This window comes from Rhizopus microsporus, assembly GCF_002708625.1.
Source record: "Rhizopus microsporus ATCC 52813 unplaced genomic scaffold scaffold_2, whole genome shotgun sequence".
NCBI classification, from domain to species: Eukaryota; Fungi; Mucoromycota; class Mucoromycetes; order Mucorales; family Rhizopodaceae; genus Rhizopus; species Rhizopus microsporus.
This window is the reverse complement of record NW_019671917.1, coordinates 480,276-502,797: the sequence shown is the minus strand read 5'-3', so window position 1 is coordinate 502,797 and position 22,522 is coordinate 480,276. Positions and strand designations below refer to the sequence as shown.

At 37.8% G+C, this 22,522-nt stretch overlaps 9 protein-coding genes across 9 annotated transcripts; 6 read left to right on the top strand and 3 right to left on the bottom strand.

The window, feature by feature from the left end:
- Positions 1–222: 222 nt before the first annotated feature.
- RHIMIDRAFT_233664 (DEAD-domain-containing protein) lies at positions 223–2,099 on the top strand (the record flags this gene model as incomplete). Its single annotated transcript, XM_023608005.1, has 6 exons — positions 223–490; positions 545–866; positions 917–1,153; positions 1,208–1,298; positions 1,347–1,747; positions 1,799–2,099. The coding sequence occupies 6 exons, from the start codon at positions 223–225 to the stop codon at positions 2,097–2,099; spliced, it is 1,620 nt and encodes a 539-aa protein (XP_023469769.1).
- A 496-nt stretch (positions 2,100–2,595) lies between these two features.
- On the bottom strand, positions 2,596–4,462 carry RHIMIDRAFT_246651 (RNA helicase required for poly mRNA export; the record flags this gene model as incomplete). The annotated part of the gene is made up of 9 exons (XM_023610335.1): positions 2,596–3,259; positions 3,311–3,594; positions 3,653–3,755; positions 3,802–3,894; positions 3,945–4,065; positions 4,135–4,161; positions 4,212–4,238; positions 4,290–4,337; positions 4,456–4,462. The coding sequence occupies 9 exons, from the start codon at positions 4,460–4,462 to the stop codon at positions 2,596–2,598; spliced, it is 1,374 nt and encodes a 457-aa protein (XP_023469768.1).
- Positions 4,463–8,444: 3,982 nt separating this feature from the next.
- On the top strand, positions 8,445–9,925 carry RHIMIDRAFT_233661 (actin depolymerizing protein; the record flags this gene model as incomplete). Its single annotated transcript, XM_023608004.1, has 9 exons — positions 8,445–8,469; positions 8,522–8,602; positions 8,656–8,706; positions 8,757–8,980; positions 9,030–9,134; positions 9,188–9,334; positions 9,386–9,518; positions 9,570–9,688; positions 9,746–9,925. 9 exons carry the CDS (start codon positions 8,445–8,447, stop codon positions 9,923–9,925), a joined length of 1,065 nt encoding a protein of 354 aa, XP_023469767.1.
- Positions 9,926–10,173: 248 nt separating this feature from the next.
- RHIMIDRAFT_197006 (cyclin-domain-containing protein) lies at positions 10,174–10,950 on the top strand (the record flags this gene model as incomplete). Its single annotated transcript, XM_023606162.1, has 3 exons — positions 10,174–10,484; positions 10,537–10,597; positions 10,666–10,950. The coding sequence occupies 3 exons, from the start codon at positions 10,174–10,176 to the stop codon at positions 10,948–10,950; spliced, it is 657 nt and encodes a 218-aa protein (XP_023469766.1).
- A 103-nt stretch (positions 10,951–11,053) lies between these two features.
- On the bottom strand, positions 11,054–12,623 carry RHIMIDRAFT_211172 (DEAD-domain-containing protein; the record flags this gene model as incomplete). The annotated part of the gene is made up of 5 exons (XM_023607190.1): positions 12,176–12,623; positions 11,529–12,129; positions 11,303–11,475; positions 11,163–11,251; positions 11,054–11,107 (listed from the first exon to the last, which is right to left on the bottom strand). Coding segments are annotated over exons 1-5 (1,326 nt in total), but the record flags the coding sequence as incomplete, so codon positions are not given.
- Positions 12,624–13,315: 692 nt separating this feature from the next.
- Positions 13,316–15,778, top strand: RHIMIDRAFT_286017 (glycosyl transferase; the record flags this gene model as incomplete). The annotated part of the gene is made up of 1 exon (XM_023613335.1): positions 13,316–15,778. One exon carries the CDS (start codon positions 13,316–13,318, stop codon positions 15,776–15,778), a length of 2,463 nt encoding a protein of 820 aa, XP_023469764.1.
- A 1,065-nt stretch (positions 15,779–16,843) lies between these two features.
- On the bottom strand, positions 16,844–17,365 carry RHIMIDRAFT_310696 (uncharacterized protein; the record flags this gene model as incomplete). The annotated part of the gene is made up of 2 exons (XM_023614682.1): positions 17,262–17,365; positions 16,844–17,184 (listed from the first exon to the last, which is right to left on the bottom strand). A coding segment is annotated over exon 2 (306 nt), but the record flags the coding sequence as incomplete, so codon positions are not given.
- A 1,238-nt stretch (positions 17,366–18,603) lies between these two features.
- On the top strand, positions 18,604–20,883 carry RHIMIDRAFT_265031 (uncharacterized protein). The gene is made up of 7 exons (XM_023611789.1): positions 18,604–19,184; positions 19,240–19,432; positions 19,488–19,559; positions 19,614–19,697; positions 19,750–19,915; positions 19,975–20,130; positions 20,180–20,883. The coding sequence occupies exons 1-7, from the start codon at positions 19,009–19,011 to the stop codon at positions 20,758–20,760; spliced, it is 1,428 nt and encodes a 475-aa protein (XP_023469762.1). The 5' UTR covers positions 18,604–19,008; the 3' UTR covers positions 20,761–20,883.
- A 359-nt stretch (positions 20,884–21,242) lies between these two features.
- On the top strand, positions 21,243–22,468 carry RHIMIDRAFT_246645 (uncharacterized protein; the record flags this gene model as incomplete). Its single annotated transcript, XM_023610334.1, has 5 exons — positions 21,243–21,292; positions 21,329–21,363; positions 21,484–21,615; positions 21,669–21,927; positions 21,985–22,468. 5 exons carry the CDS (start codon positions 21,243–21,245, stop codon positions 22,466–22,468), a joined length of 960 nt encoding a protein of 319 aa, XP_023470548.1.
- Between the last annotated feature and the right edge of the window lie 54 nt (positions 22,469–22,522).

The following is a 22,522-nucleotide window of genomic DNA, read 5'->3' as shown; positions in this document are numbered from 1 at the left end:
GAAGGCTTGTATTCTAGAATTACTGAACCATGTAATAATATTCCTTATAATACCAGTAGAAACTTTATGCAGCATTCTATTAATGGTGCACCAAAGTGTTTAAATAAAGAACCTCTAGCAATAATGCGAAGAGGCGTGACTGGAGTCTAACACTGACTGAGAATAACAAAGCCATTGTCCGCAATTTGACACCGCGCCCACTGTCCATTTTTTTTTCTTGTAATGGAAATAGATTCTGAAGAGCAGCCTAGAAATGCTAAAAGACCTGAGGAAGAAGCATCCGCAATAGAGGCATTTCCTGATGTCTCTAGGAAAAAGGCAAAACACAGCAAAGAAGAAGCTAATCTATTAAAAAATATGGGGATCCCTGATTGGTTACTGCATCCCACGACTATATCTCCAACAGAAAGATGCGATCTAGATCAAGTAGGATTATCTGAACGATTAACTCAGAGATGCAAAGAGATCGGTCTATCTTCTTTCTTTGCAGGTAATCGTTTGCAAAAAGAAAAAGAAACAACGAGTTGTAATTAACGTACACTAGTTCAAAAGGCGGTTATTCCAATATTCTTGAGAAATCAGACATTGTATGACACGACAAAGGCACCAGGAGACCTTTGTGTTTCAGCTCCTACTGGTAGCGGTAAAACATTGGCATATGTCTTGCCAATTATTGATATTTTATCAAAAAGAGTCATCAAAAGACTGCGTGCGGTCATTGTTCTGCCAACTCGTGACTTGGTGATTCAAGTAAAGGAAACGCTGGATGCTTTTGTTAAAGGCACTGACTTGGTGGTTGCAGCTGTCAGTGGTCAGCAGTCATTTACTCATGAGCAACATGTACTTGTTGGAAGCGAAGATGAAAGGTAAGAGATAGAGTTATACTACTATGACACAACCTAACGGTGTCTATTAGTTATCCTGGTGGTAAAAGTAAAGTAGACATTTTGGTAGCTACACCTGGTAGATTAATCGATCACTTAAACGCTACACCCAACTTTACACTTCAGCACGTCCGTTTTTTGGTTGTTGATGAAGCAGACCGTCTATTGAATCAGAGCTTCAATGACTGGTTAAATAGAATCTTACAAGCAACAAGACCAGATGGAAGTCAACAAGTACCACCACTAGATTTTAAAACTGATAAGGATGGGTAAAGGAGAAGATAATTATGCAGACAAATCGAGCAACTAAAGGTGAATTATAGTGTGGTGTTATCAGATGCAATAGCTCCTACCTTTTTGGAGTCTTATTATAGCTTTCCTAAAACAGAATTGGATCATCCTAAAGTTCCATCGGTAAATAAGATCATTATCTCGCTTACAATGACTCATTGATTCTATTAGATTCAAAAATTATTGTTTTCAGCTACTTTAACAAAAAATCCAGCCAAGATAGCTGGATTACACTTGATTGATCCAGAGTATATATCTGTTCAACATGATGATGATGAAGCTACAACGAATGAGTATGTAACGCCCGAAGGATTAAAGGAATATATGGCAATTATTCCGACAGAAAAGAAACCATTGTTGGTCGTCTATTTACTTCACTATCTGGGCATCAAGTCAGGACTGTGCTTTACTAAATCCGTAGAATCAACAGAAAGATTAAAAACTTTAATTGATGCTTATGAAGCACTACAACCAGAAGAAAAGCGTGTAAGAGTAAAGGAATACTCGAGTGAACTTCGTCCGGCGGAAAGAAGGACAGTACTGAGGCAATTTAAAGAAGGAGAGATTGATATGTAAGTCAGCATAAAGGAGATAACAAAAAGAGTACAACTGACATTGAATAGGTTGATTTGTTCTGATTTGATTGGAAGAGGTATAGATATAGATTCAGTCCAATATGTGATAAGTTATGATGTACCAGTCTATATGGATAAATATATTCACCGTGTGGGTCGTACGGCAAGAGCAGGTAGACATGGTGTGGCATACACACTAGTTGAAAAACAGCAGGCTCGACATTTTAAGGAGATGTTACGTCAGGCAGGACATCTGAACCAAGTAGAGCTGTTGGATATAGAAAAAGAGAAATTAGAAGAATTAGCACCAGATTATGAAAACGCAATTTCAAGTGTAACTGATGACTAAAAAAAAATAAAAAAGTAACGCAGTGGATCAGGAAACCACTCTTTTTTTTCTGATATTTTAAAAAGCGTCTGTACACATATGTCAACAAGATCATGTTTGGTGTCGTGTTTGAGAGCTATCTTATTATAGGATCAAGAGTACTTTAAATCTTTCATTGTGTCTAATATAATTGTCAAACTCTTTCTTCATTGATCTAACAGCCAAAGGATATACTCCGCATTCTCTGATATTCTGCAGAATAATTTTACAGTTTACTTTTTTTCAGCAGTGCAGGTCAAAGTGTAAGAGACTTTGAAGTTTATGCAAAAAAAAAGGGAACAAAAGGATACATCAATTCTGTTCAAGATTCGTTAAGACGAAGAGGCAAAGTGTGACTTTTGCTCAATGCTATTTCAAAAATCTGTGCGTGGATAAGCCGTACTTGAACACATAGAAGCTTTTATTGTATTGTAGGTTTAAGGCGAGCGAGACACAGTTTAGAAGTCAAGCCTTGAGCTTATATTAAGGACTTTAGTTGTTCTTCGACTTTTTCCCAGTCGCTAGTTGGTACATAAGTAATGGGTCGTTGAAAGTGATTTTCAATTTGTCTCATCTGTTCCCAGCTTTGTTTACTGTCTATAAGTATAATACTGACACCTGTACGTCCAAAGCGACCAGTACGACCAATTCGGTGAAGGTAGGCTTCAAAATCAACATTATTGCGTTGGTCAAGTGGAAGGTCATAGTTGATAACGAGCGAGACTTGTGAAATATCTATACCACGAGCAATAACGTTTGTTGTAATCAAGACCTTGTATTCTCCTCTTCTGAAATCATCCATAGCCTTATCACGTTCTTCTGGTAACATTTTACCGTGAAGCGAAATGACAGAGTGTCCTTGCTGAGACATGCGCTTTGCGATCTCGTCTGCTGAATCACGTCGCTTACAAAAGATAATACTTTGACTAACTGTCAATAAATCATAGATATTGCATAGTACTTGATATTTGTGCTCTTCACTATCGCAATCCATATAAAATTGTTTAATAGCATCTACGCTCAAATCTTCACGCTTCAATGATATTTCATTTGCATTTGGTGCAAATCCAGCTGCAAACTTTCGTACATTATCTGGGAACGTAGCTGAAAACAATACAACCTGAGGGTTACCCTTGAGCATCCTATAAACACAGCTGTTAATTTCACTATTACTTTAAAAAAAAACCACGTACTTTTTAATACGAATACTTTGATCACCTAAACCATCTTGATCCAACATGTTATCAGCCTCATCCAAAACAAAGATTTTAACTGCTTGAACGGGTAGTTGTCTCTTTCTGATGACATCTGCAACAGTACCGGGTGTACCCACGATAACTTGAGCTTGAATAGGCTCGTTTCTTCTAAGCGAATCCTTTACAACTAGCTTGCTGGTAATGTTTGTAAATTTACTCATAGCCAAAACGACATCCATGATTTGTCGAGCAAGTTCTCGGGAAGGTGCTAAACAGATAGCCTAGAGTGCACATAGTCTAGGAATGTTTTCAAAAAAAAAGAAACCCTTGGTAGCTTACCTGTGGGACATTGATAGCAGGATTCAATCTAGTCAACATTGTAAGAACAAAGGCAGCAGTTTTGCCTGTTCCACTTTGAGACTGACCGATCATGTTTTTTGGACTAAAAATGGTAAGTAAATAATACCGATTAAGGAGTCAATACTTACGGGTTACTGATCAATAAAGGTAAAGCTCTTTCCTGGATTTTGGAAGGCTTAGAAAAGTTCATTGCATATAAACCCTTCAATAATTCGGGGCTCCTGATAATTGCTGTTAATGGCTGTGTGATTTTATACTGATTTTTACATACAATCCAAGTTCTTCAAAGGATTTGACAGAGTATAGAGGGGAATTAGGATCTGCTTGTTGATCTGCAAGCTTCACTTGCACAGTATGAGTGCTTTGAATCAAGTTGTTTTGAGACTGAGCGTCTAACAAACAAGAGAAGCAATAAATCTCGTAAAAAAGCTACTTTGCTTCGATTGAATTATAGTCAATACCTGGTTTCTCATCATGTTGCTTTTCGTCTATTTAAATTTGTTAATTGTTGTTTTTAGTGTTGATTCACAGTGTTTACCCTTGGGTGGTTGTTGATCCGCATTGGCTACAAATATTAGAGTGAGTCAAGTGAATTTAGGTTTACATGTGAACTTACGCGCTGTAGCGAGAGAACCGAGTCTTGCAGTAATATTATCAACAGGATCTATTTATGATCAATTTAATGTAAGTTGCACTTAAGTGATGTATTCGAGGCAAGAAAGCAAAGTTATTAAACTGGCTTTGCTTTCTTATTGATGCCTTTTTATCCATCATGTTCATACCAGACATGTTTGTTTTTTTTTAAAAAAAAAAGAAAAAAAAAGTTTTTGTATTTTCAAAAATTACCAAAAATAGTAGTAGCACTCTGCTGCTTTACGTTTAAACAGATTTTTATTTATAAATAATTAAAACCTCTATTGGGCGCACGATTGTCATATTACATCTTTTCTGTCCGAGGCAGTTTATAAAGGAAGGATAGTGGTGGCCGAGAAACCCTTTTAGGATCAAGGGTAAAAATGCTTTGGAAGGAGTGAATGAGATCAAGTGTAAGATACACTACTGAGAAGGAGAAGAGGGGAGCTATTCTAAGAGTCTTTGTCCGAGGTGAATAGGCGGAATAGACGGAAGCTTAGCGTGATATAGGTAATCGAGTTCATATAGGATTCTGCATATAGTTGGCCAGCGGATGGTCTACGAGAGCGTTGTGTTAGGAGAGCGAAGTTTCCTGATAGATAGCATAGTTAAAGAAAGGACAATGGGCCAGAGATAATTTGGAACATTATGAGTCTATGGTACATATGGGAACAGTAAATGGTATGGATTTTTGTGAAGGGTTGGTCAGGGTGCTAAGGGCAGGCTTTGTACCGACCACCACGGAGCCAGCCAAGACGCCAACGTATGCAGCGACTTCTTTCAGACTTAGATATAGGTAGCCAAAGGACAGGGACGAGAGAGATAGTTGGGCGACAGTGCTTAAGAAGAACGGGGACATGTGCAGAACGTTTATTGTTGAGGTTGTCTTGGCGGTATTCTCGTTGTATCGACTGTAAGGAGCGGCGATTCAGGAACTCTGGGTTGGAAGAACATCGCTTCCAAATCGGAGATCTAGAGAGCTTGTACCATTGGAAACGGCTTCAGGGCTAGTGGAGAAGTGGAAGAAGATGGTGTAACAGAGCATCTTCTGGAAAAGTAAGGGAGCGTAGAAAGAACTGAGATTGCAGAGTATAAGCACATTCCTGCACGGTTGGTGGCTTCGACAAATGTAGCATTACAGTGGTGGAAGACGTGTAGGAGCCACCAAAAATTCGACGCAAACAGGCACTTTGAGCATCTTCCAGTTGTTTGCTAAAGAATGTAGTGATCTTGGTAATGGCCAAGCTGTATTCCAATTGAGCACGAACAATGCGGCTGTAAAAGCGGGTACCAAAGAGAGGAGAAAAGCCTTTAAGGTGAACACCCAATAGCTGAGAGTTGGTCATAGTGGCAAGGACTTTGGTCTTGTTTTTGATTGACCAATGTAGTAGTATCGGAATAGCCACCAGGACGAAAGGGAATTCCGGGTTAAGGAAAGGAAGGTTGTTTTTGAATTGGTTCGCCATAGAGGGTGTAACTTGGAGCCGGTTGCTTTGGATCTAATAAAACACATTTACTTGGGATCCATTGGTGCCCAAACTTGTAACTATAATCTTCACAAGACTTGAGGAGAGTTAGCATGTCGGCCTTATCAGCTATGACAACCACATTGTCAGCATAGAGGAGACAGTTCAACCGAAAGATAAGTTCGTCAGGGAAAATATCCGTGGTTATATGTCGTGGGCGCGGAAGGCAAGGTAACTCGTTAATATAGAAAGCTGAAAAAAAGTTAAATGAACCACTCTGCTGCTTTACACTTTTTTCACAAACTATTTGCACACTGATAAAAAAAATGATAATTTCAGACAGCAAATGAGACTACAAATCATAATAAAAGAGAGCCCATCAGAAGCAAGAGAATAGGATATAATAGAAACGATTATTGCATCAGTTATTTACATTGATATTAACTACTTACTTTATAAAGAAGAGGATTTATAAGAGAAAAAGAGAAGCAAGGAAAGTGAGTAAAAATATGAAGAGGTTATTAGCATCTTACCCGAAGTGTATCCTGGTTTGGGCTGGCGCTAACCAGCCCGGAAAGATCAAAGAAAAAAAGAAAAAAAAAAAGAGAGAGAGCAAGCATAGAGATTATAGAGAACATAGAAAGAGCATAGAAAGAGCATAGAAAGAGCATAGAAAGAGCGGCTAAAGGAGTGGATGGGACCAAATTTTGGTAAGAACCAAACTATCTCCAGCCAACATCAGGTTAGTTTCGATTTTATGATATATAGTACTACATATCTTAGGGCTATCTAGGGGATAGCTGGTCTTACTTTTTGGTCCAAAAAAGAAAGAAGAAAAGAAGCCAAGATCAGACTATTTATATGAAGCCTCTAACAACTTTTCATTTGAATAAAGTGTTGACCACATTTATCTTCTCTTCTCTCAAAAAGATAAAATCCATTGCTTTTTTAATATTACAGAAAGGATTGATAATCAACTAAAATGTAATCGTTGTTGATCTTGTAATGCGCGAATAATTTCTGAAAATGGTGTATATATCTACGTTCTCTTTTCTTTTCGCCATTACTTTGGTTATTTAAACAAATTACAAAGTTTACAAAGAACGTAAGATATTATTTTTATCAATACTAATATGTATTAACTCTCTTTTAAATAAAGTGCTATTAGAACCAAAGAAATCGTATACAAAAGCGTAATTTATTTCATCTTTCTAATGAAAGCACATTGTTGAAGAGCAAAGGGCCAAACCAGTGGCTGGATAGTGCTGGTTAAAGCACCCTACGAAATGCAGCATTCCTTGATCTAATATTACAGTTATTATTAACATAATCTGCAAGAATCGATCAAATATTCAATGCTGCATTGATGTCTCGGTTCCGGGCCTATCACTGGATGAAGTTGACTGTATTAAAATAGAATAAGTAGTACCTAACTAGTTATAACTAAGCAAAAGTAACTGACCAAGTTTTCACCATGAGCATTACCAGCTGAACACTGTCTACAAAGTTTCAACGGGTATACAGTGGGGACATAGCCTATTTTGTAAATGATTAGGTTAGAACATAAACTTTAAGCGTTCGAAGTTTAGCAGATATACCTATTTGCGTTTTATCGGGAAAGGAATTGGATCGATCAATAATGCTATTGTCATCATTTACATACCACTTAGCACGATTTTTCTCTGAATCCCCAAGCGGACGACCGTGGAATTTGTAGCGACAGTTTTGCTGGATTTTTACAACAGCTTGCAAAATCTAATTCTTATAGAGGACTATGTCCATGTCCACACTGCAAATTATGCAAGAAAATGGAAGGAAGAGCATGGACTTGATAAGCTAAAGTGGCCTACGCTATCTCTAGAGCTGAACCCCATTGAAACTCTCTGGTATCAAATGAAGACAGAGATAAAACCCAATAGGATGGGGATGAAGGTCATGGAAGACTTGAAGGAGGTTGTGGGAGGCGTATGTGGCTATACTTTTGGGACATAAAATCAATAGGCTTATAGATAGTGTGCCGCTGGTACACTTTTTTTGTGTAGCGAAGATTCGCCTTGTTTGGGTTTAAAACCCAAAGTATCAAGCACTTTCAATATCTTCAACAACGACAACTACTATTCCAGGAACATGATTTCATGCACATGAACTTATGTATCCCAATTTTTTAAATCTATTTTTGCTATAAATACTTTGGTCCTTTGAACAATTAAAATCTTATCCTACCTCATGTATATCAAGTATTTAATATTTTAGATTAAATCATCCCTTGACGATAACTGAATGAAGGCAAGATACATGCTCAGTATTATCGTAATTTTTGGATATTGCACATTTATACAGTTAATGTATGCAGTAATACATTACTTTGATATACCAATATGATTGGAGAATTAAAGATTGAAGACTTTCATAAAGTAGAGGTTTCTCGCCACTCTTTGCCCACCTTTAGATAAGGTTTGTAAAGGAAAGAAACGAAGGTAGTGCAGCTTTTAGTTTACCCAGGCGCACATTATTTGATAGTATCTCAAAGACTGCGTTATCAGTTTCACCACTTTCAAGCTACTGGCAAGTGCCCAGTAAACACCTTTAAAAAATGTTTGAGCTTATTTGCCAATCAAAAAATACACTGAAATTTAGTCCGAAACTTCAATAATAGCTTTTTCTTTTAAGTCATGTCAACACAAAGTGGTATTCAAGGTAAACTATAGACATGATATCTACAGTGCTTATTAAAGCCTGGTTATATTAGTTTCAGAAGAGCTTTCAAAGGTATTCACAGATGCCGTCGCAAGTGGCAATGTACGCATTTTAAGAGTTTCCATCCAAAATGGTAAATAAAATGGAGCAAATGAACCCCTAATGTTAAACTGCTTTGAATAAAAGAATCATTGATACCTAATGGTACCACACCTGTTCAAGAGGATTTTCAAAAGGGTAACTTGAAGAATACATGTAGAACGTTTCAGAATAACACCGGATATTAGATTTTCAGCACGTTTCCGATTATCTTGAACCAACCACGCCTGCCTATGTATTCGTCCGTATGGATGAAAAGTCAAGTACAGGAGAGTATAACTGGTTATTTCTCTGCTATGTCCCTGACAATGCAAAGATTCGTGATAAAATGCTGTATGCTTCCACAAGAGCTACACTCACCAAGGAACTAGGTGATTATCGCTTTGTGGACAGCATTTACGGAACTGACAAGGTAAACGGATATAGTGTCTTGATCTCAATTGTACTCATAGTGGTTGTAGTCGGAGTTCAGCTGGGATGGATACAAAAAGCACCTTGCTCATAAATCGGCTGAGGCACCGTTGACAAGACGTGAGCAAGAACTGGCTGAAATCAGAGCTGCCGAGGTAAATAATAAATAAAATAACAAATGACAAATGCTTAGCTATAGTGAGTCTAGGCTAAAGCAGTTTCTGATTATCAAGGAACAACGGCAAGAAAAAGCTATGCTCCTGGTGTAGCATTCCCTTTAACCGAAAAAGCAATTGAAGCTCTTTCAGAATTGAAAAAGGATAAAGAAGAACGCTCAAGTAATTTTGTTTCCTTGGTAACAGATTATTAATAGATGTGTCTACTACTATCTAACCATGGTCGTCAGCATTTGAATAGCGAAAAGGTTGATCTGGATACGGTTGCTAACGTTACAGTTAATGATCTACAAAAGACCATAAGCAGTAATGCCCCAAGATTTACGTTTTATATCTTTGATGATGGCAGCAAAGAATCACTTGGTATATACAAAAGAAAAAAAAAAAAAAGGATGAAGCTAATATAAGCTATAGTATTCATTTATACTTGTCCTTCAACTTCTAAAATCAGAGAGCGTATGCTTTACTCCTCATCCAAGTCAAACGTGATTACAGCAGCCGAAAATGAGGCATCAGTTCAAGTTGTTAAAAAAGTAACAATGTTTATCTTTGTGTGTGCATGGGCTGAGGATTAATATTCTTTTGTATAGTTTGAAACGAGTGATCTTGATGATTTGACAGAAGCTTATTTCAAAGAAGAGCTTTCGTCATCATCATCAAATACTAACATAGTAAATGAGCGTATTAATATGCTTGGAGGTACTAAGCAGGGTTTCAAAAGACCTACAGCACCTGGTAGAAGAAGACCAGGTACTACATCACTTGCTTAAATAAAAGGAAACTGAATTTCAAAGTTTAAAATGATCCAACCAAATGTCAATCCACCAACACGCGCACAAAAAGATATTTATAAGATGCACAAAAAGTGATATTAGATTGGTTCATGAATAAGGGAGGGAAAGAAGGAAACAGAATGAATGGGACAAAGGGCTTTTCCTTTTTTTTTTCTCAATCTCTTTTTTTTTTTTCTTACAACAATAGAAAGACAACAAGGGCGTAAGCTAAAGTAGTATTATCTATGCGACCCAAAAAATACCATTTAAATATTGCAGAATATCCTACAGATTTACTTGTTAAAATTGTCGCCGATCTATTAATTTCAATAGTCAAAGAAAATGATAAACTATCTAATCAATCAGTAACCCATTTTCATTCTCGCACTGTGCCTCCTATCGGTATCTATGCTTACCTCAGCCGTATACTCAAATTCACTTCATTCTCGAATGAAGCTTTATTGTCTACTCTCATCTATTTTGATCGCATTGCTCAGCATAAGGGTCCAAATTATGCAGTCAATTCACTCACTGTACATCGATTACTTATAACCAGGTAAACTCTGTTCATTCTGGCTCTGTTTATAAAAAACTAATGCAATATACAGTATTCTTGTTGCTTCCAAATTCACGTCCGATGTATTCTACTCTAATACTCGATACGCCAAAGTATATATATTTATGCACATACATTTATCATTTATTATTATGCATCAAGCTTACATGTCTTGTCTTAGGTTGGAGGAATCCCTTTATGTGAGCTAAATCAGCTAGAGTTGGAATTTTTATTTTTATGTAAATTTGATTTACACGTCAAACTGGAAAACATGCAGGCCTATGGAGATCAGTTACTGACGCATGCGCTGACACAGCAAAACAAAAATATTACATCATTTCCCTTATCACCGCCACTTGAAGATAATTGTAAAAGGAAAAGACCAATAGATGATCATGACACGAGGATCAGTAACAAAAAGCTAGTATGCCCTATTTCTTATACCCCAGATTACTCTAATGTGTAAATATCTATACGATGTAAAGAAGCCCTCTCTCTCTGTGTGTGTTGTGTACAAATGATCAAAATGAATGGTTGTTTTATTTACATCTATGAAATTAAATAGTTGTCTTCTTCTTTTTTCTTGTATGACTTTTTTCACCAAAGCCTTCATCGTGCAATTTCTATGTATTTAAAGTGTTGGGGCTTTTATATAAATCATTACTGACAATCACTTACCATGCTTGCCATACGTTTGGCTGCAGTCACTTCTGACAGTATGTCTAATACTTCATCTTCATCAACCTCATACTTTTCCATCGTCTTGTCTATCATGGATTGTTAGTCTCTGATATCATACAATCTGTCTCTTTTCTTACTTGTTCTTCCTTCAATATTTTGAATCAATTGGATATCTTTTTCTGTTACAATAGAAATTGCTTTACCATCTCGGCCTGCACGGGCAGTACGACCGACACGATGGATATAATCTGTTGGGTCTCTTGGAATGTCATAGTTCAATACGCATTCAACGGAGGGAATATCCAAACCACTATATATACAATTCAGTATCGATAGCATGTTATTATTAATTTTATAACTTACCGACTGCCCACATCTGTTGAAATCAAAATCTTTACGACTTCGGCTCTAAACTTGCCTAAGGAGTCTAATCGCTGCTGTTGACTCATCTCTGAGTGAAGAGCTGTACATCGAATGCCTAATTCTTTCAACATAACCGTAATAAGTTCTGCTGTCGAGCATCGACCACAAAAGATAATGATCGACTTGTCGTTCAAATCGTCTGTACGTAGCAGGTGTGCAAGATAGACTATCTTCACTTGGGATGGCACAAAGACATAATACTGGTCTAGTGTACTCACAGTTGATATAGACATATCGCAGACATGAACAAATGGTTTTTTTGCAGGGTCTTCTTCTACATCCTTTAGAGCTAAAATTGATTCTGTCATTGTTGCTGTGAATAAAAGTGTTTGACGATTCTTGGGCAATAAAGGCAAAATCACTTCGAGATCAGGTACAAACGTAGAAGACAACATACGATCAGCTTCATCCATTACTAAAAATTTACATCTTCTTAAATCTACTGCTCCTGAACTACTATGTATATGATCACGTAATCGCCCTGGTGTGGCAATAATGATATGAGGACGCTTTGATAGTTCTATCGCTTGTGTCATCATGTCTATAAACAAGTTAGCTACAGATTATTAACAATTACTTAGACTTACCCATGCCACCAACTACAACACATTCTTTGGCACCAATGCCCTTGCCAAGTACTCTGAACTGCTCTGCAATCTGAAATGCAAGTTCTCTGGTCGGTGTCAGCACCAGAGCAAATACTCCATAAGGATCTTCAGATAATTTCTGTAAAATAGGGATCGCAAATGCTGCAGTCTTACCAGAACCTGTCTTTGCTCCACCAATGACATCCTTTCCTTCAAGGATAGGTGGTATACAGGCTCGCTGAATCTCGGTTGGCAACTTGATCGACATGGACTTTAACGTATCAATCATCCATTCTTGAACTCCAAGCTTCAAGAATCCAGTTCCTTCAGGTGCAATCGTTTGTTCTTTTCTTTCTAATGCTTTCTTCTTTGAGGCAGCTACTCTGCTTAAGGTTCTATTTTCTGTCATCGATCAACGATCTTTTTTCAAGGAAACAAAAAAAAAAGGACGAAAAATTTTACACTCGTTGCAGAGTAAGTATACCCATAGTTACATTTCATTGGTTAATTTTTATACTCCATCAAGTAAAAAGCATATCAACGCTGCTTCACTGAATTGCTTATAATAATGAACGACACCTGTTCCTGTTGATCAATCATAGTGATGTAGTCATGTTTATTTAAAATACTCGTTTCACTTAATTGTCGGACTTGACTTGCATCATCCTTTGTGCTCATGATCTAACTTTAAGTAAAAAAACGGTATCAACAAATGCAGCATATACGAACCACAGTTTACTTCTTCAAACGTGGTAATAGAAACACACACACTTTTTTTTTCCCACAAATAAATTGCATTGTTTATTTGTTCTGTCTATGATGATGATGATGTTGTTGTTGCTGTTGTGTAAAATTCTAGCCAATAAGATAAGATGCTTCTCTTTAAATACGCTTTACATACGAATTTGTTTTCCCCCAATTTTTCTTTTTACTTTATAGTTCCACTTTATGAGTACTCGACCTACCGCTGAAAGACGGCTTTCTATGCCTAAGCTAACCCGTCGACTCACAAATGTTGTCATCCATGTTGACGAGGACCAAAACGGAAACGTTGAACCCGTAGCTTCTGAAAGCGTTCCTTCTCATAAGTCAAGACATATCAAGTTGGAAGGAGACGCCTTAAAGGAATGGAAGAAATATATGACATCAAAGGAAAATGATCCAGAGTCTATCAAGAAAGATATTGTCCATCATGCTGTGGAGACCTTGTGTCGCGGTCCTAGTAATTTGGATAAATTAGCGATTTATCAAGCGACGGCTTTAGCTGTACGTGATCGTATCTTGGAGGAATGGAATCTCACAGAAGAAATCATGCGAGAACAAAATCCCAAGCGGTGCTATTACTTGTCTATGGAATTTTTAATTGGCCGTGCACTGGACAATGCACTTCTCTGTCTCAAGGCAAAGGATGCTTATAAAAAGAGTGTGCAGGATCTAGGATTCAGTCTTGAGGAGTTGCTTGATCAAGAAAGAGATGCTGCTTTAGGTAATGGCGGCCTTGGTCGCCTTGCCGCATGCTACATGGATGCAGCTGCCACTTTGGATTATCCTACTTGGGGGTATGGATTACGTTATCAGTATGGTATCTTTAAGCAGCTGATTAATAAGGAGGGATATCAAACAGAGATGCCAGATTACTGGCTTGATCCAACTGTTAACCCATGGGAATTTCCAAGGAACGACGTGTCTTATGAGGTTCAGTTCTATGGTTATGTAGCTACAAAGGTAAATGATAAGGGGGAATCTCGTATGTCCTGGGAAGGTGGACAAAGAGTCAAGGCAATGGCGTATGATGTTCCTATTCCTGGCTTTGGCACCAAGGGCTGCGGCAATATCCGCCTATGGTCTTCCAAGTCATTAAATGCGTTTGATTTTGCTTCCTTTAACGAAGGCGATTACGACAAGTCTGTAGCAGATCAAAAGAGCGCAGAGAACCTGACATCTGTTCTTTACCCTAACGACAACCATTTGGTAGGCAAAGAGCTTCGATTGAAGCAAGAGTACTTCTTTGTAAGTGCCTCACTGCAAGACATCATTCACCGCTTCAAGCGCACGAATTCAGCATGGAAGGATTTCCCTGGCAAAGTCGCTGTTCAGTTGAACGATACGCATCCTACCTTAGCTATTCCTGAACTTCAGCGAATCCTGGTCGATATCGAAGGACTAGACTGGGATGCTGCCTGGGACATTGTCACACGTGTGTTTGCCTTTACCAATCATACGGTGCTGCCTGAAGCTTTGGAGAGATGGTCTGTGCCCATGATGGAACATATACTGCCCCGACATATGCAAATCATTTATGACATCAATCTCTTCTTTTTGCAAAAGGTTGAAAAGATGCACTATGGTGATCGTGAACTATTAAACCGCGTATCTATCATTGAGGAATCAAACCCTCAACAGATACGTATGGCCTACCTTGCTGTTGCTGGTTCTCATAAAGTAAACGGTGTCGCAGCTCTTCACTCAGACCTGGTCAAGTCACAACTGTTCCCTGATTTCATTCGTTATTATGGGCCTGAAAAGTTCATTAATATCACCAACGGTATAACCCCTCGTAGATGGCTCTATCAGGCTAACCCAGGCTTACGTGACTTGATTACCGAGACGCTTGGCTCTGAAAAATGGGTCACCCACTTGGATGAGCTGAAGGGACTCAAGAAATTTGCAAATGATGAAGAATTTCAAAAGAAATGGATGCAAGTCAAGCATGATAACAAGGTTCGTTTGGCCCAATGGATTAAATCCAACTTGGGTATCAACGTAAATCCCAATGCTCTCTTTGATATTCAAGTAAAGCGTATTCATGAATATAAGCGACAATTCATGAACATCTTGGGTGTCATCTACCGCTACAAGAATATCAAATTACTATCGGATGAGGAAAAAGAACAACTGACTCCTCGAGTGGTCATTTTTGGTGGCAAATCAGCTCCTGGCTATTATATAGCCAAGATGGTCATTAAGCTGATCAATACGGTGGCTGAAGTGGTTAACAATGATTCAACTATCAATGACCTATTGAAAGTTGTGTATATCCCAGACTATAATGTTTCCTTGGCCGAAATCATCACTCCTGCATCCGATATCTCTCAGCATATTTCAACTGCTGGTACAGAGGCCTCTGGTACATCCAACATGAAGTTTGTCCTTAACGGCGGTCTTATCCTTGGTACGGTTGATGGCGCCAATATTGAAATTCGTGACGAGATTGGTGAAGACAACATATTCATGTTTGGCACCTTGGCTGATAAAGTTGCTGATATTCGTCATCATCAAAAGTATCATGGCGTCCTTATCGATCCTAACCTCCAGATCGTTCTCCAATCCATTCAGTCTGGCGAATTTGGTGGACCTGAAACAGCTTCTGTCTTTGGTCCTCTCATCAATACCTTAACCTATGGCGGTGATTATTATTTGATTTCTGCTGATTTCGAAATGTATCTTGATGCTCAGGATCATGTTGATGCTGTCTATAAAGACAAGAAGAGCTGGGCAAAGAAATCCATTCTCTGTACTGCTGGTATGGGCTTTTTCTCAGCTGATCGTGCTGTAAAAGAATATGCTGACAAGATTTGGAATCTCAAGCCTGTTTCTATATAAAGTAACAATATGCTGTACAGTCGTTCCACCTTTGACTGGATAATTTTTTGAGAAAATAAATTGGTCACTGTTTTATTTTTCATTTGAAGCGATTGTAACTCACACGGACTACTTGAAAGATGTAGCCTTCAGTGAGTCTTCTCTTTCTTGTTCTATGCTGATAGATAAGTTAAAAATGAAGACATCCATATGAAGGAGACAAATATAAAACAGGATTATGTTTGCTATTCAATACAGGATAAAGCTAAGCTTTTCGATCTAAAGATTGAAGAATGTATGAGCGCATTGGTTGCAGCAAAGCAATTGGGTATTCACACTCTAACAGCGCAGAGATGGGTTAAGCAGTTTAATAACATTTTTGAGAGCTGTGAAAAAATAGACTGTAAATGTACTTTGACCGTAAAGTATAAAACGAAAGTCTTAAAAGAAAATTATTGTTTTATTGTGTTTTGGAAGTGATGAGTACTTATATAAGATAACCTGAGTATGAACGGTGGCTACAATGATGGACAAAATACTGAGAGGGTAAATGAACTACGAGTCCCAAAATTGAGACACAAATAGATGCAATTAGCAAAACAGTCAATGATATGAAATAGTTCCTTTTTTCACTTACAAAATATCAAATATTCAAAGTGCTAAATATTCGTTGTTGTTAAGCAATCAGTACAAGTTAATAAATTATCAAAGAAGACTTACATTTCAAGTAGTATTACTGTCATCGACAGCAGGCCTAACTTTGTTTGCACTAAAGAAAGAAGCGGCATTCGCTTTAAACTTATCAGTGTTGGATTGACTGGTTTTTGGGTTGAATTGTGGGAAAGTTGCATCAAAAAGGAGCGTTGCTAGACCTGACTGGCCGATTGCCATTGCAGACATGGTGTCCCATCTTTTCACAGCTTTTTTTGCTTGAACAGAGACACAACTTGAGTTCTCACAAAAAATGCGCCATTAACTATTCTTAGTCGACTTACTCCGTTTCTATGAACTATTCGTACTGAATGTGATAATTTATTGAAGCAGTATACGTGTTTGAGAGGTATTATGCCCATTTGTTATACATACAATTGTATACAGACTGTACTTCTTCGGTTTCCAGTGGCCACCGTAATGCATGAGTCCTTTTGTTCGTGAGCCTACACTTAGACCGTGGTCACCGACAAAAATGGTGGGTCTAACGCCTTTGACATCAGATGCTGCAAACCGACGTTCCGCTGAGCAAAGCCTGTCGATATATCTATGTTTTTGCAATTCATATCTCCTTTTTTGCTTAGCTCGTTGTGGTGAAAAGTACATAGCTGAATTGTTGTCAATCATGCACTGAACGTCTTCATCATTGACAGTAAGACGGTTGTTCATTTGGTTACTCATGTTAAACTAGAGTATCAATGCACTATTTAGAAATACTAAAAAGAGAAAACTTAGCATAAAGATAGGACTTACAATAGGTTCAAAGAGATTTAATGTAGAATTAAAAGTGTACCTCTCTCTTTTATAGCTTTCTGAAGTCTTGGTACCTTGATTTTGTTAATTACTATATTAAGAAAATAAGCCAGATCTTGGCATGAAAAAACATTATCTTATTGAATAAACCGTCTTCTAAATGTTATGAGTTACAAATGAGTATTTGTAGGTTATTACTATGGTAATTTTTAAGGTATTTTTAAGCTGACAGACTAAAAAATACTTTCAAGGATTTTTGAGTTTCGACAGGTACTTTTTTGAGTCAGAGTTGAGTCTGAAGGTTCATGACTGGAAAGAGTAGCGCCTTTCTGTAAGCAGAGCTGCAGTCTTTAAGAGGGTGAATTCATCTGTTGGTGGAACAATGGTTTATTCAGTGCTTCGTCGAAGTCAGTGTCTTCCAGAGTCTGGTGTCAACATTCGAGCCTGGACGTAGGTCTAGGTTGGGAGGCTGTTCAATACTGGGGAGCCGCTCGAGGCTAGCAATAGAGTCTAAAGGCTCATATACTGTCATTGCGATCATCCACTTCATTAGGCGATGCGAACCTCCAAAAGGTCAAAGACTGCTATATCCCTTGTGAGACTCATCCAATGAACTGTATATGAACAAGATGCTTATTAATAGATCTAGAGGCGTCGTGATGATAGGTACAAGAACGTATGAACCGCAGATAGCAATATGTATTGCGATAATTAGAGCATCTAGAAACCACTGCTTTATCTGTTACGACCTATACGAAGGTATTTAGCGCATATCCTGACCTTCCCCTGATGCTTACTTCTAGACTTGTCCAAAGTAAAATCATTATTTTTTTCATGTGTTAACAGGGTTTTGGAACTCGTCTGTTATTTGCTATTACCATTTTTGGTGACAGCGTTCTTTTGATTATGCGTAACTTACTTCATTTCTTTATACAAGATTATTACTTCATTTAACAACCACCGAAAAATAGTATTCATCTAGTTTTTACTAGCAAAATGTCAGGGAAAAAAAAAAGAGTTTGGCAGAGTAATACAAATAGTGCGTGACGAAGCCTAGAAAATAGGTTCAAAGACGCGTGACATAAACAAAGGATGCATGAAGTTTATTACCTTTTAGTCTTTTTACTATATAAAAAGAGGTGAATAACTTTAATAAAATACATGAATACAAATGATAATCTAATCGAATATAAAAAGCATAAAAAAGATAGGCAAAGAGTCATGAAACACTTTAAAAATAAATAAAAGTGTGAGCGTAAGCCTTATTTATTGACAAGATAGAAAACAATAGCCTCACAAAACTAAGAAAAGCGTATAAAAAGAGATATATTTGCTCTCATTTCTTTTTCTCCCTCCTTCTTTTCTATACTTTTTTTTCTTTTACCCTTTTTGGTTCCTTCTGGTGGCTCTCTGGGTTGTTTTCTTTGGTCAACGTAGCAGCCCAATGCACAATTAATCAATACACCGTTCAAACATGATTATATACCCTTCCATAACTTTATCATCCCCAAGCATACTATAACAATAATAAATAATTGATCTATAATGTTTAGCTTGACAAGGCTTGTCCTTGTTAAGAATACCGCAGGACATCCCTAGGGCACGCACCAAGCAGTTTATATTTTTGAAACTCCGTCTTAGGCTGCAGACTAAGAGTGCGCTTGAAATTTACATGCAGTCCGACTGGAGTCAACTGGCACGGCCAGCAACACGATATGTCATTTTTAAATCGGGTGTTAAATAAAGCATGATTTATTCCTGTTTTCTTTCTTTTTTGCTTCCACTTTATGTCACTTATTAGTTGTATACAAGATCAAGGTCCTTATTATAGAAAGCTTTCAAAGGACCTAGAAAGTGAAAATAGGGTTATCAGAGAATTGACAATAGCAAGAACAGAGCGTGACAGACTTGCTCGAGAGGTTGACATTAAACAAGACCAAGTCATTAAACTCGAGAAACAGTCGTAAGTAAGAGAACGTAAAAAAACGTTGTGCAGTCGCCTTATAGACACTGAATAGTAAGAAAGAGTTTGAAAGCGTCCGAAAGCTTCGACATTTATCTTTCAGATCAGCAGCAGCAACTTTATCCGGCAAAAAGAAAGAGCTAACAGCAAAAGAAGAGGCCGGATACCAATATGCTTTTGAAAATGAACAACGTGCAAAGCGAGAATTAGAGGGACTACAAGCACAATATAACAGTGTTATCATAAAAGTGAGTAAACATACCCTCCCTCAGTCTTATCGTGTGAACTCAGCTGGCCTAAAAGGAAAGAGAACTTGAGCAACAGAAAGCTCACTTTAGTGAATCAAGGGCTCAGTACAACGCATTATTAGAGCAGGTTAGAATTTCAAGAAGAATTAAGTTACACACTGCATAATAACATATGTCTTAGATATTTGAATCTGAAGATCCAGGATTCCCTGTGGAAGTGCAGTTAAGGAAGGATTTGAAGAGTTATTATGAACAAAAAGGACTGGTAATATCAAATCATGAATGTAATTTGGATCTACGAACACTAGTTGGTTTAGGCAAGTAGAGACAAACAGAGGTTCATGAATGCTGGTGATTCACTTGAAAAGACCAGCATTGGCATTAGAAAGGTGATACAGTTGCTAGACAGAGTAGTTAATTTTGTGCCATTCGATATATTCGGTGGCTCACTTATTGACGAAGAGCAAATTGTTGGCATAGAAGGTAAAATTGTAAAGTATGTTGGATATCAAATTTACTAATAAAGTGTCGTTTATGTGTAGCTGCCAAGAAAAAGATATGGGAAATACAGGGACATTTGAACGCAGCACGAACCTATTTACCAGAGATACCTTATCCACATACACTGGACATAGTTACCAATAATCCGATGATGAATATGCCTCTTAACTGGAACTATGTAGATATGACATGGAAAGGTAGATTATATACGTCTCTCAGCTCGCTATTTATTAACATTTCTACAAGTCAAAACTACACAATGTATTGCGATATTGGCTGCAGCCACTCAAAATGTAAAAAGCTCGATGAACTGGATAGAGCAATATAAAACTTATGCTGAAGGTGCAATCGAAAGGTTGAAGGCTGCAATTGAGAACACCAAGTTCTCTCTTGAAGAAGAACGACGCAGAATAATAGAGGCCGTGTTATCAGGGCAATTGAATGGCCTAAATTCCTCTGGTGGTAACTCATCCTCTGATCCCTCTCCTCCTCCTCCTGTTTATGAAGCACCACCTCCAGCAAGAAACTCGTTGGATCAAAATGGCAACCAAAGTAATGCATTACCGACGATCCCCTCAAACATATCACTACCCTCACCAGCGATCGAGTCCACAACACCTTTATATAGTCCATTAAATGAAACTACCATGAGCCCAAGAATGCCACAAGTATCATCATCGGAATCCTCAAACTATTTACAAGCACTGAGCCCTTCTCCTGCCAGAACCAATCCTTTCCGAGACAATATTTTAGCACCAACAAGCATACAACAGCATCAAGTGACGGGTAATACCAAGTACAATCCAAATAATCCCTTCAACTCATAAAAAATGAGCTTTCAAAAACACTAAATAACGATAGCCTAGTGTTTACAAATGAGAAAGCAAGGTATTTATGGACTTGTTCTAAATAAAACTCTTTTTTTTTTTAATATCTCATATTTATTGAATAATACACAGACTAATTATTAATTTGTACTTTTTTTTGTATGAAAGTGTGGACTTTATTTAACAATTTTTTAATAAACTATGTGCTTATAGTGGAAGATAGCTTCCGTTCAAAAGACAATGATGACAGGAATCCACTATGCTACAATTCGAAACTGCTGACTGCTGCAGCTGTATATCACGAATTGTCATCGAAGATGCAACGCCAGTGGTATATCCATATAGTTGTGATACCCGAGCCAAATAAGCAAAGAACGTCCGTATCGACTGTTGTTTGCTCGTTTACCGAAACAAAAGAAGTGAGCACAGACCATATTTCATCTACAGTAAGGAACTTGACCGGCAGAGAATATCTCTCAAAAATGGAGGACCAGAAGTTGAGTTTGAGAGAGCAGCTCACAAAGAAATGGTGGTATGTTTCAGCGTCTTGTTGGCAGAGTCTGTACAGTGGAGAGGTGGTCACGCTGGGATCCCAGACATGCTGTAAGGCAGCTGTAGGAAGAAAATAATTAGAGAATCGCAGCGAAATGTACAATGTGTCAAAAGTGAAGTGCCCCTTCATTGTAGAAATATTTTACTATTAAACAAAACATGATTATATAGTTGATATGGCATTTATTAAGTGCCCATTAGCCGTCGATCGCGGGTTCCTTTCTTTGTTTGCTCAAACACAAACAAATTTATTCAAGGAAGCAAGTGGTGATGACTTTCAAGAAACTCCACTACGTAGAAAAGGTAAAGATAACATCTATTAGTTCCATCTGTTTTATAACTGAATGTTGTAATAGAAAAGAACATCCATACTACCTTGAAAGCTGGTAAAGAAGATACAACTGCTCCTAGCCCTTCAAACGTTGTTACCATTGACAAGACACCTATGCATACAGTCAACAAATGTACTAGTGTTGAAGCTGTATTACATACTCCTATTCCTTCCACTAGCTGTACTTCTGCTCCCATCAAGGCCTCTAAGAAATATCAAGACAAGGTTGATAAGACTGAAACAGTCAAAAAGGAAAAAGAAAAGAACAAGACGACAGGAAATGAGTAAAAACAAGAACGGTATTCTTCTTGTGATGGAACTGATCACTGTCGCTCCTTCAGCAAGTTGTGTCCTATGAATAAGTCAAAAACGAAGCTTCCAAAGCTTAAAGGTACCGTCGAGAAAACTTCTGTAATCAAGACATCTTTGGCTAATACCTGTAGATATCTCAAGCTTGTTACCTTAATCCAAGAAGTAGTTGACCACATTACTCAACTGGCATACGCTGGTTTCATCTTTGCTGATCACTATTTCTTGGAACTTCTCGAGAGCGGTGAAGAACTGCCTGTGGTTACTCAAAATCTATACTATAATATATTTTCTATTTTTGCTGGCCATGGAAAATATGTCTTTGATAGTATCAAGAAGAGCTTCAAGACCTTTTGTAAATCTCTTTCTCTTAATCAATGTGGATTAAAGCGAAGAGTACATGCTGTGAATTTTGTGGTGTGGAATCACGATGTGAACAGTGCATTAAATATATATAATATCTTTGTTTACAAATCAAAACATGACAATGAAAGTCCTCCCCCTTCAAAAGACTAACGGTGCTCCTTGGATTTAATGCGCTATCTATAACGGCAGTGCATTCCTTAACGC